The following is an 18,129-nucleotide window of genomic DNA, read 5'->3' as shown; positions in this document are numbered from 1 at the left end:
TGGAGTAGTTGAGTCCATAGGTGGGCCACCAAATTATAATGGTAATCACATTTGCCATTGTTTTTGACCAATTATTTCTAACAAAAGCGGCAAAAGTGAGGATCTGCAAACTCTTCTCAAGAATACATTTGCATGCACATGGACTCAATTGCTAATCTCGTGATTGTTGTCGAAGGTGTTCATTTGGCTGAACTCATCTCGACAACAAAACATAGATCGGTACAAACACTCATCCATACATATACATATGTTTGTACTTGACCAATTAAACATAGAACCTACGACCATAGCACACATCAATGAGAGAAGAAAACACCCAAACCACCAACAAAACAGTCAAAAAACAAAGGGAAATACCAATGCGGTGTCGTACAAATACTTCCCCCTCCCGCCAGCGGCGATAGCATGGTTGAAGAATACAAGATCAACTTGACCGAAGACAATCAAAGCTGAAAAGAAACAACGTCGACTGAGCAAATATATGTGTATGTTTCGGCTCAGGTAAGCACTAGCGACAGCAGCGTGGAAAGAATCTGCAATATTAGCATTAGGCCATTAGAGCAAAGCAAAGCGCATAACAAAACAAATACAAAAGCAAAATTACTACCAATGGGTCGGCGAGAAGTGAGATAGATCAACAGCAACAACAAAACCACCAAAATCTTTCCGTCAAACAAGCCCTTGAGGTCGTAGATAGCAGAAAGTACGTATGTCGGAGGTTTAAGGTGTCGATACTTTAAGAAAACCCCAGGTTCCAAGCACAACGTCGTGCAGTTCGCTGTGAACGTGATAACCGTCCAACACGTTGCTTCCTCTAGAAATCAAGAGACAAGTCAACGCCAAATTTGAAAAGTCCATAAAATCATATCGCAGTGTCGCCTTTGTGTTCATCACCAAGAAGTATTCAACATACACACACTCATAAATGCTCGCCAAGACAACGTCCCGAAATAGAATACCACGACAAGCTCACGTAGAGTTCTCACACATCAATTGAAAGTCTTTAAAATTCAGTGTAATTACGCAAAGTTCAATTGTTTGCGAGCTGACTTCGTGCAGTGAGCATTTCAAAATATATTCACGCCGCGTAACGAGCCACAACGAGAATCAACGGATACGGATACGGACATTTCGATAAAAAATAAAACAAATCCTTGTGATAATACAGTGTATCAAATGAAAAGACAGAAGTGTAAAAACGTTTAAAAATAAACAACAACAAAACACAGTAAATACTTTTACAAATACAAGAACAAAATATTTGTAAAAAAGTTAAAAGAAAAGTGTTTCCCGCTTTAAAACCAAAGGATAACCCCTAACATTATTTTAAGGTAATTACCCATTTCAAAAAGTAATAAATAAAAAAAAATAAGTAGATGTGATGTGCATTCAGAGTGGATAACAGATAATGACAAGGAAACCAAACATCAATGCAACATTTAAGTCTGTTACTAAAGTTTTAAGAATCCTGTTATAATTATGGATTTCTAACATCCAGCAAAAATTGGGTCACGAAAATATATAATTGTTTTTAAGAAAGTTGGACATTTGCAGCTGTTAATATATAAAAATTAACATGATTTTATAGTACGTTACCGTAGTATTGGATTTAGAGAAAGGACTAGGGAGACTTCTCTCAAATCGATGAGTAATATGGGATCTACTGTTTATCGAGTCCGAGCGGCTTGTCATAAGACACCATTTGTATAGAAGTTTTACATGTCTGAAATACTCAGGAAATGTCGTCAACATTACACTGAGGGGTGTTTTTTCCATTGCATATACACCAAATAAATCCCCTTAAATCAGGATAACGCTGCAAAGTTCAAATGAAAGAATGCTATCGCTTCCCAGCTATAATTTCAAACTACTAGTTCCAAAACAAACGAATTAAAGATTATAAAGTAAAAAGAAGCACACGAAACCCTAACATTGTTTCTACTGCTTTCACTTTGACGATAAAATGTCGTAAGATAGAAAATTCAGATAACGACAGAAATAGCTAGAAAAAGGTGTACATATTGACGGCGATGTCCCGTTCTCTAAAATATTTGACCACAAAAAGTTCATAGACATACCTCAGTTTCATCTAACATTTAGATACACTACTGTATCAAATCAAACAAAAAGTCAAAACAAAGTCAGACTTAAATTTAAAAATACCGGACAATTTATTGCTAGTGCAATTCGTTAGGTGGCGTTAGAGTATACCAGATGGTGACATAATTTTATGTGTCAACATTTGGTCTGTTCCTTTTCAAAATGATAAAGGTGGCAAAAGTAGTAAAAGTTGTGAACTGGGGCTGGATTCTTGTTCTATGAAAATTTGAAATGAAAAAAGATTTTCTTTATAAAGTTTTTTTTTTATTTGATAGTTTTCTCCTTTATAAAAGTTTTCATTTCACATTTTCATAGAAACAGAATTGAGCCCCTGCTCCCATACCAAGCGTGATATTTGAAGTAAGGGAGCACTTTTCAAGTAAAAAGTGCTAAAGCTGGAAGACTCTTGTACGTAAAGGAAGAGAGCGCAATTATATTATTTAGCCGGTCAATTAATTACAACATCATTGGTCAGGAATATATCCCTAAATCCATATATTTCATCCCAGATGATTTTCACCGTATACACGGATTTTATTAGCATGTATCTGCAAAGCTTCTGTTGGGTTCTGTTTTTTTGTTGTTTTATACGTAAAAACATCATTCGTTTAACATTAATATGCAGCACATTATACTATCTTTGAATAAACTAATTTGAATTACCGCTGATAACTGGTACATATAAATATGTCACTAATTTGTGTTTTTCTTTTAAAATACTTTCAAAGCGGAGTACGAAATCTCTGTACGCCCATGGAAATGGCTTTTAGGACAGCTATACACACTAAACAAATATGTTTGTTGATATATGTATGTATGTAGTAATTAGTCGTATAGAAAATTGGGAGGCAATTCTGCTTTCATAAATCCCAGCTCAAATATTCTACAAAGACTTGATCAGTAAAAGCCTCATCCACAACAACAACAACAACAGTAGCAATAATTGTGTATTCAAATAGAAACGGTACGGTGCAAAATAAGGCAATTTACCTAAAAAAGAGTTCTCATTACGCATCATTTGACACATACACATTCGCTAGCTAATTCAACGCTCGACACAATAAAGCCCTACTTAAGTATGCCAATACATACTTTTCGAAGCCATTGGCGTTCTGCATATCAATACTTTACAGGCCAAAAACATAAAAAAACATTCCGTACATTGAACGCACGAGAATCGTGGACGTGTGTTAAGCATTCTAAATGATTTCCTAAAACCTAACAATCGAGCAGAGCAGACGCCCGACTGCGTCAGAACAAGAACCCGGAAAAAAAAGGCACTTGAAATCGAACAATAGCAGCACATAACCCTATAACCATCTTTGGGTGAAATATCAAATAATAATAATAATAATGTCTGATGTGTGTGCGTGTGTAGATGACACAAGGAAGCCACTATTGTTTATTATCATTCATTTAGAATATAAAATAAATATCATAAATACTGTGTATGTGTATGTGCGATGATGACGGTGGACAACCTTGACCACTTAGATAAAAAGCACCCAAAACCTACTAAAAACTGACGGTCAGCTCAGAAGAATTGGTCGTTAGAACAAGCAATATATTAAGCGTTTCAATAGAATCATACATACATGCAAACATAGAATGGTTAGACAGAACGAACCTTGAATTCTTTATACAAATCTTGGAAGAAAGAATCCAAGAAATACGAATGGTGGTAGAGAAGAGTCTAATTGGAAGTAAACCAATAATTAGCTAAATATTTAAAAATATAAACAGTGTATATTTCATATTTTCTTACTTCTAAATGTAGGTATTTGTTTCATTGAGACACAAATTTTATGTGAAGATATACATACATATGTATGTATGTAGAATGTTCCTTACCAAAATGTGGAACCAGTTTAAGATGAAAAATTCAATGTTAGTACTTCGCAATTATCAAGTTCGATTTCGAATCAATAACACTATGTAACAAATTCTATTTTTTTTTTTTTTTTTTTTTTGAATTTACACTACAGAAGAACATTTGGCAAAGTAATCTTAGGTAGGCAAGTGTTTTTTTTCTCTGTAACAATACCATGAGAGAATGCATAGTTACTTTTGGAAATATTGTTGTACAACGATGTAGTTTATGTCATTGACACAGTTCCATAAGAATAATAATGCTCAAGTTCATATCCATCGACAAGAGAAAATAATTTTTCAAACACTTGCAATACTTGTATATGTACAGTGGCCCAAAGAAATATTGACTATTGAACAAAACAATGAATACTTTCTCAAAACCAAAAACAAATAAAAGTAAAATTTAAAACAATTGCATCGAAACTAATATTTATGCAAAGATAACAATTAACTGTGGAAGAATACAACTTCGATATATGAAAATATACTGGCTGTTTGGTTTTTATGTCAATGCAAATGACTTAATTGCAATGAATATTCACATTTAAATACGTTTGTTGTTTGTGTTTTCTTCGTTGAGCCAAGGTAGTAGCATGAACCGTATTGAAGTCGCTAAGCTCAATCAATGAAAGGTTAACCAGTTGTTGGCTGTTTCACTCACAGATTAGATGCATGCGAATAGCATCGACATTAACATAAAACATATATATGTACATTGATCGGAGAATGAGTTCAAGGTGGCGCTGAAGCATATATTCTTATTCTTGTTTTGAAATATTTGTTCGTTATGTTTAAAATATCTTACAGTCACCAAGAATCTAAGTATTTTATGAAGTTGATAATATTTTTCTTAAAATAAAAAATAGGTACATAATGAGAAATACTTTACCATTACATTTCTATATCCTGTAGTCAGATACCCTACTATATATGTTTTTATTTTTGTCCATTCTATTCTGTTTTGAATCCTTTTTTAATCCGAATATCCCTTGATTTATTTATTTCACCAAGAAATATCGCATCTAATTACATAGGAATTGTGTTAAAAGGTTCTAATCATTTCCTCGGGTACGATTGTTGCAATAAAATAGGACTTATGTAATATCAAGATAGTTACCATTCCAACATTTCTTGGCACACTTTCATCAGCATAACTACGCATTAATATTCATTCCTAGATATTTAATGACGACGTGGAATTTAAGAGCTTGAAACTATTCACCAAACACATTAAAGTCGTACGTACAGGAAGTATAAAACAAGATTGTTATGTAGAGACGGATGCTTTTGTGCTTTCCTATCATAACAAAACATCGAAGCAAATATTCGCACTTCAATCTACTTCCGGTTTATCTGCCTTTTTCGTGGTCTAGAACTAACGGCAAACGACAAGACCCGCCGCACTCATCAATTTTCCAATGAATTATTTATTATCGTTCTTTCGATAGTTCTGTTGTTGTTTTATTTGGATATTTGAGAGGAGGTTAAATAAAGCTGATGATAACTTTTAATTTGGATGGTAGTTATTATTTTAAGACACACGACTGACAAAGTTTTGAGAATGATTTCATTGAAGCCATTAAACATCGGATTTGCCAAGTGAATACAAATTAGTTCGGTATGCCAGCCAAAACACCACAGCTCATTAACAATCAATCATTCGTTGGATTTCCAAAGATGTAGAGAAGAGACGTTTATGATTCTGAGGTTTGCATTCGATAAACGTCTTAGGTTTGGTTTTTAGAGTGTAATGAGGAGAATGTATGTTTGTGTGTGTAGAAGAAATAACTTATCTTTGAAGTGAATTACTTTACATTTTTGTCTTCGTTTGGTAAAACATTATAGATGGCACCAAATATAATTGGAAGCACTTTTATCTTGGCCGAAACGGCCATAAGCAACACTGACCCCAATAACAACAAAGCCACAAGTGCAGCGGTACCAACAACAACGACTACTGCCGTAGGAAGTACAACAAAAACAGCAACACCAACCACTGCCAAAGTTACCAGCAGCAACAAACAGGATGTCGCCCAAAAGAAACCATATAGAATGGAGATTGTGTGGCACAATATCCTTTTGTTCATCATCTTGCACAGCTCAGCCCTGTATGGAGTATATCTGATATTTGCCGAAAACGCCTACTTGGAATTTGCACTTTGTGAGTATCCCCTAAGTGTTGATAAGTATAATATTAATTAGATATATGTGTGTGTGTGCACACATACATATGTATGTATGCATATATGTATTTCAAACCAATTTTGATTGTCAATATGTACATTTCAGCATACATTTGTCTGTTTTTGGGTGGTATGGGTATTACCGCTGGTGTCCATCGTTTGTGGTCTCATCGCGCATACAAGGCCAAAATGCCACTGCGCATCTTCTTGATGTTGTGTCAGTCCCTGGCCTTCCAGAACAGTATCTACGAATGGACACGCGATCATCGTGTACATCACAAATTCACCGATACCGATGCAGATCCCCACAACTCTAGACGTGGCTTCTTCTTTGCCCACATGGGTTGGTTGCTATGCAGAAAACATCCCGATGTTAAGGAGAAGGGCAAACAAATCGACATGAGTGATCTGGAAGCTGATCCCGTTGTGATGTTCCAAAAGAAGTGAGTTATAATGAAAGGTAAACGAGCTGTAGCTACGATTTTCATCGTTTTTATCCATCCATAGGTACTATTTCGTAATTATGCCAATATGCTGTTTTGTATTGCCTGCTCTTTTCCCTTATTACTATTTGGGATCGTCATTGAAGGTGTGCTTCTTCGTGGGATCCATGTTGCGCTACTGTATCTCTTTGCACGGCACCTGGTTGGTTAATAGCGCTGCTCACTTTTACGGCATGAAACCATACGATAAGTTTATCAGTTCCGTTAACAACAAAGTTGTGTCTGGCATTACCTTTGGCGAAGGCTGGCATAACTATCATCATGTTTTCCCTTGGGATTACAAAGCTGCTGAATTGGGCAACTACTACAATTGGACCACCGGATTCTTGAACTTGATGGCAAAAATTGGTAGGTTTTGATTTTCTCTCCAATTATTTTAAAATGCGTATTGACCAACCACATTTTCATTCACATAGGTCAAGCTTATGATATGAAGACCGTTTCCGAGGAAATGCTCCTTAAACGTATCCAACGCACGGGTGACGGATCACATCCCTCATGTACCGACATGAATAACAATATGACCACTGGCAACGGAATTACTGCCGAAATGTTGGCCAAATTAGATCACGACAATGAAGAGACAATGATCTGGGGCTGGGAAGACAAGGATGTTAGCGAAGAGGACCGCAAGTGTGCTAAGATTATTGAGAAGAAGGACGATTAATTCACATTGACAAACAGAGTGAAAGAGTGTAACCTGCAGATATTAAACATTTCTTGTCGGAGGCTTTGTCATCCTCTTTCATTACCTATTAATCAGTAAGGTTCAGGGGCTATCGTGTATTTGGTAAATTCCCCTATATCCCATTATGCCCACGAGTATAGCGACTACAGTGATTTTCCTCAACTTGGTGTTTGTTGCTTTCCAAACTGTCACAAAGTCGCATAAGTTTCCGACATAGATATTCATTTCGTACCTTATCGCTAAGTCGCTCACCGTGACACATATCCACACACACACACGCTGGCACACATTATGGTTTATAGAGTAACCTATAGATTTAATCTGCGAAGAGGTCTTTCTAGTTCTAGACATCCCTAGCTTTAAATTGTAGTTATGTAAGTACCATTGTTATTCGGTCCACTGGGCGGCAAACCGGTTCTATGCTCCGGGCATGCTGTTCTGACTTGTTTGTAATTTAATTTTCTTTAAGTTGTATAAAGAAACGAGAAGTAAGGTATAAAGATTCATAGGCCCTCTCTTTAGAGTGTTAAGTATGTTCGTTTTTAGATTTAAGTTGCATTAATGTCATTTGTACATTCCGATTTACATAATAACCAAAAATTTGATATACGCATAATTATAAAAAACGAGTCAAGAAAGAAAAAACAGAAAATCATTAAAAAAAATATATAAAACATGAGAACAAAATATCTTTTTCTTTATACTTTACAAGCCGACGCGGTCCGCATTACTGACCGTTGTAATAGCTTTAAGAATGTACGTTGTACAAAATAGGGCGCAATTTGACAAAATAGAAAGCATATATTCACCACAGGACATGCCTTACATAATCGGGCATTTTTAGAAAGATTGGTAAAGCCATTATTTAGTCGATTTTATATGGTATGTTCCAGTACTGCAAGAAGCTACTAATTTTTGCTATTTTTGTCGATAACATTAAGGAAAAAAATTTATCGTAGCAAAAAATAGTAGCTTCTTGCAGATTCTGGAACAGACCAATATATATGACCGGACCGACATAGACCATTTTGGATCTCATGTTGGGACTTATTTTCTATCAATATATATCGCGCACCATTTGGGATTTTTTTGTTTTAAAATAATATTATGGAATGAAAAATTATTGACTATAATAACTTTTATTCCTTTTAAATATTGAAAAAGGAACCACACAAACCGCTTTCAATTTATATGATATATGATATAAAATAATATATGTATATGATGATAAATTTATGATGTGAAACAAAAGGTTATACAATTTTTGTTATGTCGTGTGGCTCCCAAGCTTAGGGGTCGATTATCGATAGCAATTATCGTTGAGTGGAGTTGCTTTTGGATTTAATAGAGTTCACAAGTTTGAAAAAACACTGATCGATAACACGTTTATCGACACAATCCCACGGCAGCGTACCAGATTGACCCGGAACCATAGTGTTTCGGCCAGCGGCTGCCATCCCGGCATTAAACCTATACTTCTACTTAGGTTTAAATGTTGCTACAACAACAACGTTTATCAACAACCCAGTTAGGTTCACATCAATAATACAACATTTCATTTCAGTTGTGCCGGCAATTGACAACGCAACTCAAATTTAGTGGAAATGCATAATCGACCATTATTTTCAGTTAAAAATCTTCTTAAAATCTCCAAAAGCTTGTCAAGAAAGCTAATATAGAATTTTTTGCGTGAGCTTTCGAATAACCTTATAATTAAGATCTTATCTTTCTTTCATTTCTATCATTTGCTATATTTTAATCGATCGACTGATAAGTTAGTTTCAGTGATTAGTGTTCTTCTCCTTATTGTTTTCGGCGTCGCCCCTTGGGATTCCAATATAGAGCTGAGTGGGAAATTTCATTTTCGTTTTTTCTTAGAGTGTGACCGAGCCATCCATACTTTCTTTGAGTTATTGGAAACTTTATTTCCTGTTGATTTGTTATGCTCTAGAGTCGTTCATTTGAAGACACCTGTTTATGAATACCTGTAGTTTATTGGTAACTAGCAAAATGCCCGCTACCTCGTAAGCGGAAAAGGAATAATATACAAATAAACAATATTTAATATGGAGAACACTAAAAATTTTGATGTACTAATACCTATTTGAATTGATATTTAATTTCTTTCAAGTACTGCTAGTATACGTTTTGTTCGAATTTGACAAAAAACACCTCTGCACTTCAACAGCGTCCTACATTTTAAATTCCAGTCCATGTTTTATTACAACGGTATGGGTATTTTGAACATTTTATCCGAATTTTGGAAATTGTGATATCAAAATGTAAAAAACCATTATTCAGAAGATGTCACCCTATATAGCAGTTATGTTTTGAGACATTTTATTTTAGTCCTTATTTCTCAGGATGTAAAAACCTTCTTGTAAAACATTAGCCGCATAGATCTACATTTTCAAATGAGCCTACTATAACGTTTAGAATAGACAACAAAGATAAAAACGATTTTTTTAATAAGGTACGTGTGATTTTTTGATTTCAGTACATTATTTAGAAACCGAATTCGTGTTAACCCAGAAACAATAGTACATTATTCAGTACAATTTTTAAAATCCAGGACCTCAAATCAAATGTTACAGTTTTAGCTCTACTTGTTCACCCAATGTCAATGGTATTACATGTAGAAACCTTTCACCCATTTAAAGGCTGATTTAAATAAACATTATGATAAAATCTAAACAGTTATCCTCATAACAAATTTCATTTATCGATTCACCCAATACCAGTGCTTCAATATTTAGTATTATTTAATACTTCTAGTACACTTATTGTACGACCACCTTTAACAATGAACCTGACAAATCAATAATATATCAGAATTTCACTTCTATTCCTTAGCCCAATACCAAACTTATTGCAATTTTGTACTTTTCACGCACTAATGATATAATTCCATCTTCATAGCTACATTCAACGTCAAATTTAATAGCATTTAGTACATTTCGTATTTTTCAATAAATCATCCAGTCCTCAGCCTAATTTCAGAATGTGTATGCATTTCAAAAAATCCGTATCTAAACACCAACACAATCCCTCATACAACAATTCGAATTTCCACCCACATATATCCCATCATGCAACACCAAACTGGTACCAAACTTAGTACTTATAGTATGTATAAGTTTCAAAAATTACTTCCTTTTGTCCAAAACTATATCCCAAAATCCAAAACTTCCTCTCTATCTTCACTCTAAACGTCAACTGCTATACTAATACCGAATGTCACAATTTCAGCTCTTGTAAAGGTGCACTTGCCATCACACTTCATTCTTTTAACAGCCGTTTCGTGCATCGCAATAATGATTTGAAATGTTATTGCCAGCGCCCCCTATCTGTAAAGTTCCCCAAATGTATCTGGTTACTTTTCACGCTCTTGAAGGTTTACGCTCTTGGCAATCGGCTGGAAAGCTGTTGATTTTTTCTGGCGAGTTTGAGGCTACTCGATACGGAAATTGGTTTTACTCTGCCATTTTGTCGTTCATCATTAGTCATATCAGGTTGGGAACAAAGTTTCCTATTAGTTGTGTGTGCTTCGTGCAAGTTTTAATTTTTCTATAAATTTTTCATTTTTAGTCATTGATGAACCGCCCAAACACATTCTGATTTTGCGGCTAAGCATATCCACATTGATATTTTCACGTCATCATCGTCTTTTGCACAATTTGCATTGACATTATTCCCTGAATAATCATTATCACGTTTTGCACAATTGCAATCATCATTATTGCAGAAAGAATTGATTTTGCTACCCCACTAAGCCTGGGTGTCATACACCATTATGGATGGGCATCCAGAATCATAGGCAGAGGATTTGGGTCGTTTCCACAACTACAACATTGTTGGAGATTTTTATTCTCGTTGTTCCGCATGCCTTCTATTTGTCTTTGATAATCACTCAAACGATCAGGAACAGAAAACCAGTTGTTTTCTCTCATCATTTCAATCGCTACCATTCTTTCGATCGTATGACAACGTATAATGTTAACCACTTAGAAGAATCAACGGGTTTCAGTAATTCGTATGACGTGTGAGAAAGCCTTTGACGCCAGATTTATCAAAATAAGAAAGTGCTAAAATATCAACGAAATTGCCATAAAAGTCCAAATCTTGGGATCTACCGTCAAATAATCGACGAATCTATTGCTTTCTCATCGCTTGTTGAAAACCAATATCATAGTTATCCAGTGAGTAAGTGCTACTAGTACATGGTTTCGCTACATCAGAATAGAGAACTCATTAATCGAAGGAACAGCAAAAAAAAAAACCCTGCTTCGCTAATATTATGCCACTATTGCAACCAGTGTTAAAAAAATCCACAAAATATCAAGTTGGCCCTATCATTGGCAGCCTAAAAATCTACGCTAGTGTTTAAGTGTAAATCATACATGCGTTAAGTGAATCAAGGCATATTATTTTGTCCTTGGCAACTCGTATAAAACGGGAAAAAATTTATGAGTTCGATAATTTCGAAGCTCCTCCTAAAGAAAGTTAATACTAATTCATTGCTAATTTTACCTATTGCCATCTGAAAAAAATACGTTTTGATTCAACTTAATTCGTGGTTATTTTGCTCAAGCCACAGTTTGAAGTTTAAAAACGTCCATTTCAGTTGAACTAGTTATATGCAAATGTATCAACAAGTGGTTAACAACGTAACCAATACACAATTGTATTCATATAAATAAACTTTACATACTGACATAAAACGGTACTATTGTAATTGAACTCGTTCCCCAATATATGTAATGAAATTGATGTTGGCATCTTTGTATGGCTACTTGTTGATACGAACAAACTACCCAATTCAGCAGCTACTGTATATTGCTTTGCAGAGTGAATGTTGTTTAACCAAGACTTGCTGTACTCTCATCATTTTGTCATCTCTTAATTTTTTAAAATCTCTCATCTTTAAACACTCATCATCAGCACACGGAGAAAGATCTTTCGGCGTGGGAGGCTGTTCGAGTGAAACTGTGAGTATTATATTTGTATCTACACATGGTCTTTGTTTCGGCAACATTGGTTATGTATCTTTTGCTCAGGCTAAGCGAAACAACCTGCTTGTGTGCCTTGAGTTGGGTCGATAATTTTTTTTTGGCAATTATGATTTAAAAATTTAAGAAAATATTTAACTCATTTATGATTATTTTAGGGATAATTGATAATTTTAGAATTACCTTTTAAGTCGTAGTATGTTGATTATTAGCGTTAAAATAATTATCATTGCATGTTTACCATTAACTTGAACTCTGAATTTAGAATGAATAAATTAATTATGGATTCTGTTTAAATCTCTAATTTCCCTGTTTGATATCTACTTAGCCTAATTGGAATAGTCACGATGAATATGGGTGTCAGTGGATTAAAACATTTTAAAGGAATTTATTTTATCCCTGACCAGGTTGGGTGGGCCAGATAGACCTTTTTTTCAACACCTTTGCGTCTATCATACCTTAACTTGTCAATAAATGTTGGACTCAGTGCCTTTTTAACTCCACTACTCTTACGAACTAGCACGTATAAATTAAAATAGTTTGGTGTAGCAGTAACGTACTTTGTTGAAGCGAAGAACCTGCCCCTCCGACGAGCTGACAGGCCGGATAACAATACGTGCGACCGCTTCAATCTATTCATCATCTCAAATACCAAAAGGTTGTATGCTACACTCTACCCCTACACACATTAACAATTTGGACCAAATTCTGTGCCATTTAGTAATTTTCGTACACTTATTGTGCGCATATCCACAACCACATCCATATCTCAACCCTACACACCAACAACGGCTATAATACCAAATTTCCGAATTCCACATCTATTTATAATACCATTAATACTTTTCGTATGAAAGTAAGAAATTCGATTACTATCTCAAACAGTAATTGCGAGTTTCAGGATTCCACCTCTATCCGTCCACCCAAATCCAATTTGTACCAAATTTAGTACTACTCGTACACATAAGTACGAACTTCCAAAATCATTTCCATATATCAACACCACTTCCCAACTTTGATTTCCATACCAAATATGAACATTGTAGATATATCCGCTCAAAATATACAATTGGTACCAAATTAAGTAGTGAGTTTTCGTACACTTATAGGTCGAATTTCCAACAACCCTTTGGTACATCTTTCTAACTCTCCATCAGTTACCCTCATTCCAAATTTCTAGCTCTTCCCGTTTGCCTAATACAAAGGGTACCATATTTAGTACCTTTTAGTACTTTTCGTACCCTTCTAGGTCGAATTTCCAAAAACCCAGCCTTATCTCACCCCTACACACCGACAGCAACCCACAGTAAAAATTTCAGCTTTCTAGGTTCAGCGGTTTCGTCTGGGCGATGATATGTCAGTCACTCACTCACTCACTCACTAAGCTCTTTTATATATATAGATAGATTATTTAGTATTTATTATTTAGTTTAGTATTCCATCTCTATGCGTTCACTCACATCCAAATTGTACCAAATTTAGTACTTTTCGTACCCATAAGTACGAATTTCCAAAACTTCCTCAATCATGCACTCCAACAGTAACCTTGATTCGAAATTTCAGCATTCCAACTCTATCCGTTCACCCAAATATAAATTGTACCAAATTTAGTACATTTAGTACTTTCCGTACCCATAAGTATGCATTTCCAAAACTACCTTAATCCTACACTCCATCAGTAAACTTAATTCGAAATTTCAGGATTCCAACTCTATCCGTTCAACTAAATTTAAATTGTACCAAATTTAGTACCATTTAGTACTTTCCGTACCCATAAGTATAAATTTCCAAGACTAACTCAATCCTACACACCAAAAGTAATTAAATTCCAAATTTCAGGATTCCAGCTCTATCCGTTCACCCAAATCCAATTTGTACCAAATTTAGTACCGTTTACTACTTTTCGTACCCATAAGTAAGAATTTCAAAACTACCTCAATCCTTTACTCCATCAGTAATCTTAATTCCAAATTTCAGGTTTCCATGTCTATCTAAATCCAAATTGTACCAAATTTGGTACCATTTAGTACTTTTTGTACACATAAGTATGAATTTCCAAAAGTACACCCATGTCTCAATCGTACGCTTCAACGGTAATCTAAATTCCAAATTTCAGGTTTTCAGCTCTATCCGTTCACCCAAATCCAAATTGTACCAAATTTAGTACCATTTAGTACTACTCGTACACATAAGTACGAACTTCCAAAATAATTTCCTTATATCAACACCACTTCTCAACCTTGATTTCCATACCAAATATGAACATTGTAGCTATATCCGCTCAAAATATACAATTGGTACCAAATTTAGTAACTTTTCGTACACTTATAAGTCGAATTTCCAAAAACCCTTTGGTACATCTTTCTAAATCTCCATCAGTTACCCTCATTCCAAATTTCAGAATTCTAGCTCTTCCCGTTTGCCTAATACAAAGGGTACCATATTTAGTACCTTTTAGTACTTTTCGTACCCTTCTAGGTCGAATTTCCAAAAACCCAGCCTTATCTCACCCCTACACACCGACAGCAACCCATAGTCAAAATTTCAGCTTTCTAGCTTCAGCGGTTTCGTCTGGGCGATGATATGTCAGTCACTCAGTCACTCACTCACTCACTAAGCTCTTTTATATATATAGATTCTAGTAGTGGAGAGCCACGTCTCTGATCCATACAGTAGCGTAGATTTCACACAGGAATTGAAAATATTCATTTTGTTTTTCAAATGTAGTGTCTCGGAGACCCATATGTTTTTAAGCGACACAATCGTTCCTTGGTCTTTGCTAATGCGGTTACCTACGTCATCTGCCGTACCTCCTGTTGTTGATAAAATGCTACCCAGATATTCAAAACAGCCCATATTTTGTACTTCTTCGCCATATATCTGAAACATTGTTTCAGCAACTTTTACTTTATACAACTGTCAAAATCTGCAACATTAGCTATTATTGACGTTTAGCCTCATGCTCCTTGTTTTGCCACAGTTTATTTTTAGACCAACTTTCAGTGACTCTTGTGGTAGCTGTCTTAACTTCTTTTGCATATCTGAGGTACACAGTCTTACATAAGTATACGTACGCCCCATAAATCTCGGGTTTTTGAAAAAGTAATGATATTTATGAAATTCCAAGTACACAGGTTTATTTCGTCTCACTAATAAACAATATTTAATACAACAAAAGTATATTCCATAATATAAATAACGGTAAATTTTACAAAAACCAAAAAATGATACAAAAGTATACATACGCCCCAAGGAAATATGAGTATTATCGTACAATTTATGGAATTAGCAGCAAAATTTATACATTTTATTGTTTGGCGAATGTGTCTGGGTGTCCGAGATATATTTTAGAGAAAAATAAAATAATTTTTGGGTGTTAAATGCCGTTATTTAATGCCAAACTTCTTGTATAGCTCGTTAATGCGGACCCTTGCTGATTTCTTTCCGTTTTAGGTATTTGAGTATACAAAAGCCACAATATTAGTGTCAGATTATAGATTTTGAGATCTTAGAAAGCTTTTCAGTTGACCTTGTGCATAACACACCTTCCTGGGTGTCGATAAATTCATATTTTTCCCGGGATATCTCAGGAAGTTAATAGATTCCTCGGAATTCTTGGCTCAAATTACATACAGAAGACCTTGGATTGTGTTTTAATATGGCGTTATATAATCCTTGGACACCAATTGAATCAGAAATGTACAATTATCCGATACTTTCCGACCCTATATTGACGGTAATGGTTATAATACGAAAACTACGTTGTTCACAGTGTAAATTTCATGCTTTTTGGTAGTGATTATATTTTGATGCTTTGGGAGCAGGTTTTTAACAGAATATTTCACATTTCTGATTCAATTGGTGTCCAAGGATTATATAACGCCATATTAAAACACAATTCAAGGTCTTCTGTATGTAATTTGTGCCAAGAATTCCGAGGAATCTATTAACTTCCTGAGATATCCCAGGAAAAATATGAATTTATCGACACCCAGGAAGGTGTGTTATGCACAAGGTCAACTGAAAAGCTTTCTAGGATCTATAATCTGACACTAATATTGTGGCTTTTGTATACTCAAATACCTAAAACGGAAAGAAATCAGCAAGGGTCCGCTTTAACGAGCTATACAAGAAGTTTGGCATTAAATAACGGCATTTAACACCCAAAAATTATTTTATTTTTCTCTAAAATATATCTCGGACTCCCAGACACATTCGCCAAAACAATAAAATGTATAAATTTTGCTGCTAATTCCATAAATTGTACGATAATACTCATATTTCCTTGGGGCGTATGTATACTTTTGTTAGTATAATTTTTTGGTTTTTGTAAAATTTACCGTTATTTATATTATGGAATATACTTTTGTTGTATTAAATATTGTTTATTAGTGAGACGAAATAAACCTGTGTACTTGGAATTTCATAAATATCATTACTTATTCTAAAACCCGAGATTTATGGGGCGTATGTATACTTATGTAAGACTGTGTATGTTGTTAGGTAAATGATAAACAGTCGCAAATTTATAATATTCACGCTAGCATACCCCAGGGAAGTGTATTAGGTCCTATTCTATTAAGCAAACACACGAATGTATTGGCAATTACATTACTGGACGAAAGTGATACTGTAAGACGACTCAAAAGATGTCATGTCCTAGATTTACCATTCCGGCATTAAACCACCACTTATCATCTCTATATTGGAATATATACATATGTATAGTTATCCTATTCTAAAGAAAGAATAGGATCATCAGTTATTTCTGTCATTTTATTGTAAAATGTTATTTCATTTGCTTAATATTATATAATAGATGGCAAATAAACACAAATTAAAAAAAAATGTTGTTAGTAGAACAGCATCGTCTGCATACTTCCGGTCCCCGAGTTTATTGAACATATTCCATTTTGGACCAGTCGGCAATGAGACTAGATTTTCAAAGACTGCATCAAAAACAAAAAATAATGGTGATAAAAGTGCAGCCTTGTCGTGCTTCGTTGTCCTAAAAAATTGTTCGCTGAGGCCTCCTACAAACAACCATATGTTACTTGCTTATGCCGATGACATTGACATCATGGATCTATCGGTAAAGGACGTAACTGATACCTTTGCAAAAGTCGAAAGGGAATCTGCTAAAATGGGTCTGACGGTAAACGGCGAGAAGATCAATTTGATGGTGTCGAGGCGCAATGCGTCCTTAGAGATCGGACCTACTGGTGACGTTGGTTCCTATAATTTTGAGGGAGTAAAAGACTTCGTCTATCTCGGCACCGCCGTAAACACAACCAACAACATCAGTTGTGAAATAAAAAGACCAACAGGTGCTACTTTGGCTTAAGTAAGCAGTTTGAGAATAAAGCCACATCTTGTCAAACAACAATAACGCTTTACAAAACACTGATACTACCCGTGCTGATGTATAGTTCAGAAGCCTGGGTACTTGCGCAAGCAGACAAGGCAGGGTTTGGTGTGTTTGGAAGAAAAATATATGGACCAAGATCTATGGACCAGTCTGCGTTGACGGTGAATACGACGTCTGTATCTGCTATAAAACGACATCAGTATAGATAAACGTACACAGAAAAAAAACATTTTATGAATATTTTTCTAGTTCAGTACATATTTTTGATTTTCCATAATGTGCACGCACCTTATCTCAAGTGAATGGACACATTTTTGTACTCATGTACAAACGTCTATTTCTTTCAAAATTATAAATGATTTTCTAAAGTAAAAAATGAATTTTTTAGTTGAAAAATCAAAATTTT

The 18,129-nt window shown here is 34.9% G+C and overlaps 1 protein-coding gene across 1 annotated transcript; it reads left to right on the top strand.

The window, feature by feature from the left end:
• The first annotated feature begins 504 nt into the window (after window positions 1-504).
• LOC141390214 (acyl-CoA Delta-9 desaturase) lies at window positions 505-8,033 on the top strand. Its single transcript, XM_073962990.1, has 5 exons — window positions 505-1,331; window positions 5,818-6,133; window positions 6,262-6,598; window positions 6,663-7,006; window positions 7,075-8,033. Exons 2-5 carry the CDS (start codon window positions 5,818-5,820, stop codon window positions 7,323-7,325), a joined length of 1,248 nt encoding a protein of 415 aa, XP_073819091.1. The 5' UTR covers window positions 505-1,331; the 3' UTR covers window positions 7,326-8,033.
• Window positions 8,034-18,129: the final 10,096 nt, after the last annotated feature.

The sequence above is a fragment of the Musca autumnalis genome, unplaced genomic scaffold (genome assembly GCF_047663935.1).
Source record: "Musca autumnalis isolate F117 unplaced genomic scaffold, ASM4766393v1 scaffold_1, whole genome shotgun sequence".
Classification (NCBI taxonomy): Eukaryota; Metazoa; Arthropoda; class Insecta; order Diptera; family Muscidae; genus Musca; species Musca autumnalis.
This window is presented reverse-complemented; position numbering and strand designations above follow the sequence as displayed.

What these genes read in the sequence shown, in the direction of transcription:
- LOC141390214 (XM_073962990.1), top strand. Translation starts at nt 5,818, where the DNA reads ATGGCACCAAATATAATTGGAAGCACTTTTATCTTGGCCGAAACGGCC. An exon ending in CTACTTGGAATTTGCACTTT is followed by an intron (nt 6,134 to 6,261) that starts GTGAGTATCCCC and finishes TGTACATTTCAG; the next exon opens with CATACATTTGTCTGTTTTTG. An exon ending in GTTGTGATGTTCCAAAAGAA is followed by an intron (nt 6,599 to 6,662) that starts GTGAGTTATAAT and finishes ATCCATCCATAG; the next exon opens with GTACTATTTCGTAATTATGC.